At 47.3% G+C, this 1,745-nt stretch overlaps 1 protein-coding gene across 1 annotated transcript in view; it reads left to right on the forward strand.

The window, feature by feature from the left end:
* Window positions 1-736: 736 nt before the first annotated feature.
* The window catches only part of LOC311064638 (indian hedgehog B protein-like), a gene marked incomplete at its 5' end in the record, with an annotated part of 8,472 nt that continues 7,463 nt past the window's right edge, over window positions 737-1,745 (forward strand). Inside the window, one exon of the mRNA XM_084084544.1 lies at window positions 737-1,039. Within this exon, the coding sequence (XP_083940670.1) occupies window positions 737-1,039 (303 nt within the window). The remainder of the gene's footprint in view (window positions 1,040-1,745) is intronic.

Genomic DNA, 1,745 nt, shown 5'->3' on the forward strand with positions numbered 1-1,745 from the left:
GGGTGGGTGGCAGAGAGGGGGAGAGGAGAGAAGAGGGCAGGACTGGCAGGGTGCGGTCTGAAGTGGCAACAGATCGTTTTGGATCACTCAAATTCCCTCAATTCAACTGGAAAGCTGCAGCTTGTTGCGCGCTGCCCGCATATGGGAGGAAAGTTTTCAATCCAGAGAGAGAAAGAGAGAGAGGGAGAGGGCACCGAGCAGGCAGGCAGAGTGGCTGTTATTGTGACAGTTTCCCAGGGAAAGAGAGAGAGAGAGAGAGAGAGAGAGAGAGGGGAAGAGAGAGGGAGACCACAACACTGAACAACTTGGATATCAGCAACCGCGCGCTCTCTTTAACTCTCTCACCCACCAAATCGACTTTGAACCTGTTTGTTTAAATACACGGACTTTACAGCCTCCATACTCAAAGCTGCGCCTGTAGGAAGAAGAGAGAGACGTCCAACTTTCTCAACGGACTATCTTGGAATCCCTTTACAAACTCTTCTGCTCCCCTGCGGCGCCGTTTCCCACTGATAAGTGTCCGTCAGGTCAGATCGCACCCCCGGGGGCCGGCTTGCCTTTACACGACCGTCACCGATTCGATGTTTTCGGACGGATATTGCGAATGTCACGCACGATGGGGTCGGGAATCGAACCGGTAAAGCGTTGAAAGATTTCTCTCACCCCCCCCCCCCGGCTGGGTGGGAGAGAGAACCGGGAGAGTCGATCCTCCCGGGGGCGGGGGGGGTCCGAGGCGATGAGGATCTCAGTGCCCGTTGCCTTCCTCCTGGCCCTGGTGGTCCTCCTGCCACCTGCCCCGGTGGAGGGCTGCGGGCCGGGGCGGGGGTACGGCAAGAGGCGGCCTCCCAAGAAGCTCACCCCGCTGGCCTATAAGCAGTTCAGCCCCAACGTCGCGGAGAAGACGCTGGGGGCGAGCGGACGGTACGAGGGCAAGATCACGCGCAACTCGGAGCGCTTTAAGGAGCTGACGCCGAATTACAACACCGACATTATCTTTAAGGATGAGGAGAACACGGCCGCCGACAGACTTATGACCCAGGTGAGACAAGAATGACATAATAGCCTAATGTTTTTTATTTTTCATTTTTTTTCATTTTTTTATATAGGAAGGTAGGTACTTCATTCATCCCCGAGGGGTATATATATATATATATATATATATATATATATATATATATATATATATATATATATATATATATATATATATATATATATATATATATAAAGGTTTTATATAGGCTATAGGTCTACTGTAGCTACAGTATATAATTGTAGTTTGACCGCTGACTACAGTAGCCTAAAGTATAGGCATATATCTCGTTGAATGGACTGAATCACTTAAGACTAAACAAACCCTGAGGTTTTGCAACAGTTTGTTTGCTGTCAGTTCAATGTTTAAACCAGAACTGATTAACTGATTTCATTGATTGTCCTATATGACTACCTGACATACCTGGGCTGTTGCGTTATATTTGTCCCACTTTCCTTGAGATATTGCTCCTTTTGTTCCATAACATTCCACCAATTTCTCCAGAATAATAAAAAAAAGTTAACTTCGTGCTGCCACAGTGTGTCGACAGCAGTCGATTGTCGAATTTCCCCCTGCAGTGATTAGGTGCATATACACCATGTTCACAAGGTCAAGTTGTGTGATAAGCCTATTGATTTAGATTAACAATTAACCCATTAAGACCTGAGGCCGATTCTACAAATGTCTTCTAAATCCATTTTTTTTTCCTGAA

Source organism: Gymnoscopelus microlampas (genome assembly GCF_963454915.1).
Source record: "Gymnoscopelus microlampas genome assembly, chromosome: 17".
NCBI classification, from domain to species: Eukaryota; Metazoa; Chordata; class Actinopteri; order Myctophiformes; family Myctophidae; genus Gymnoscopelus; species Gymnoscopelus microlampas.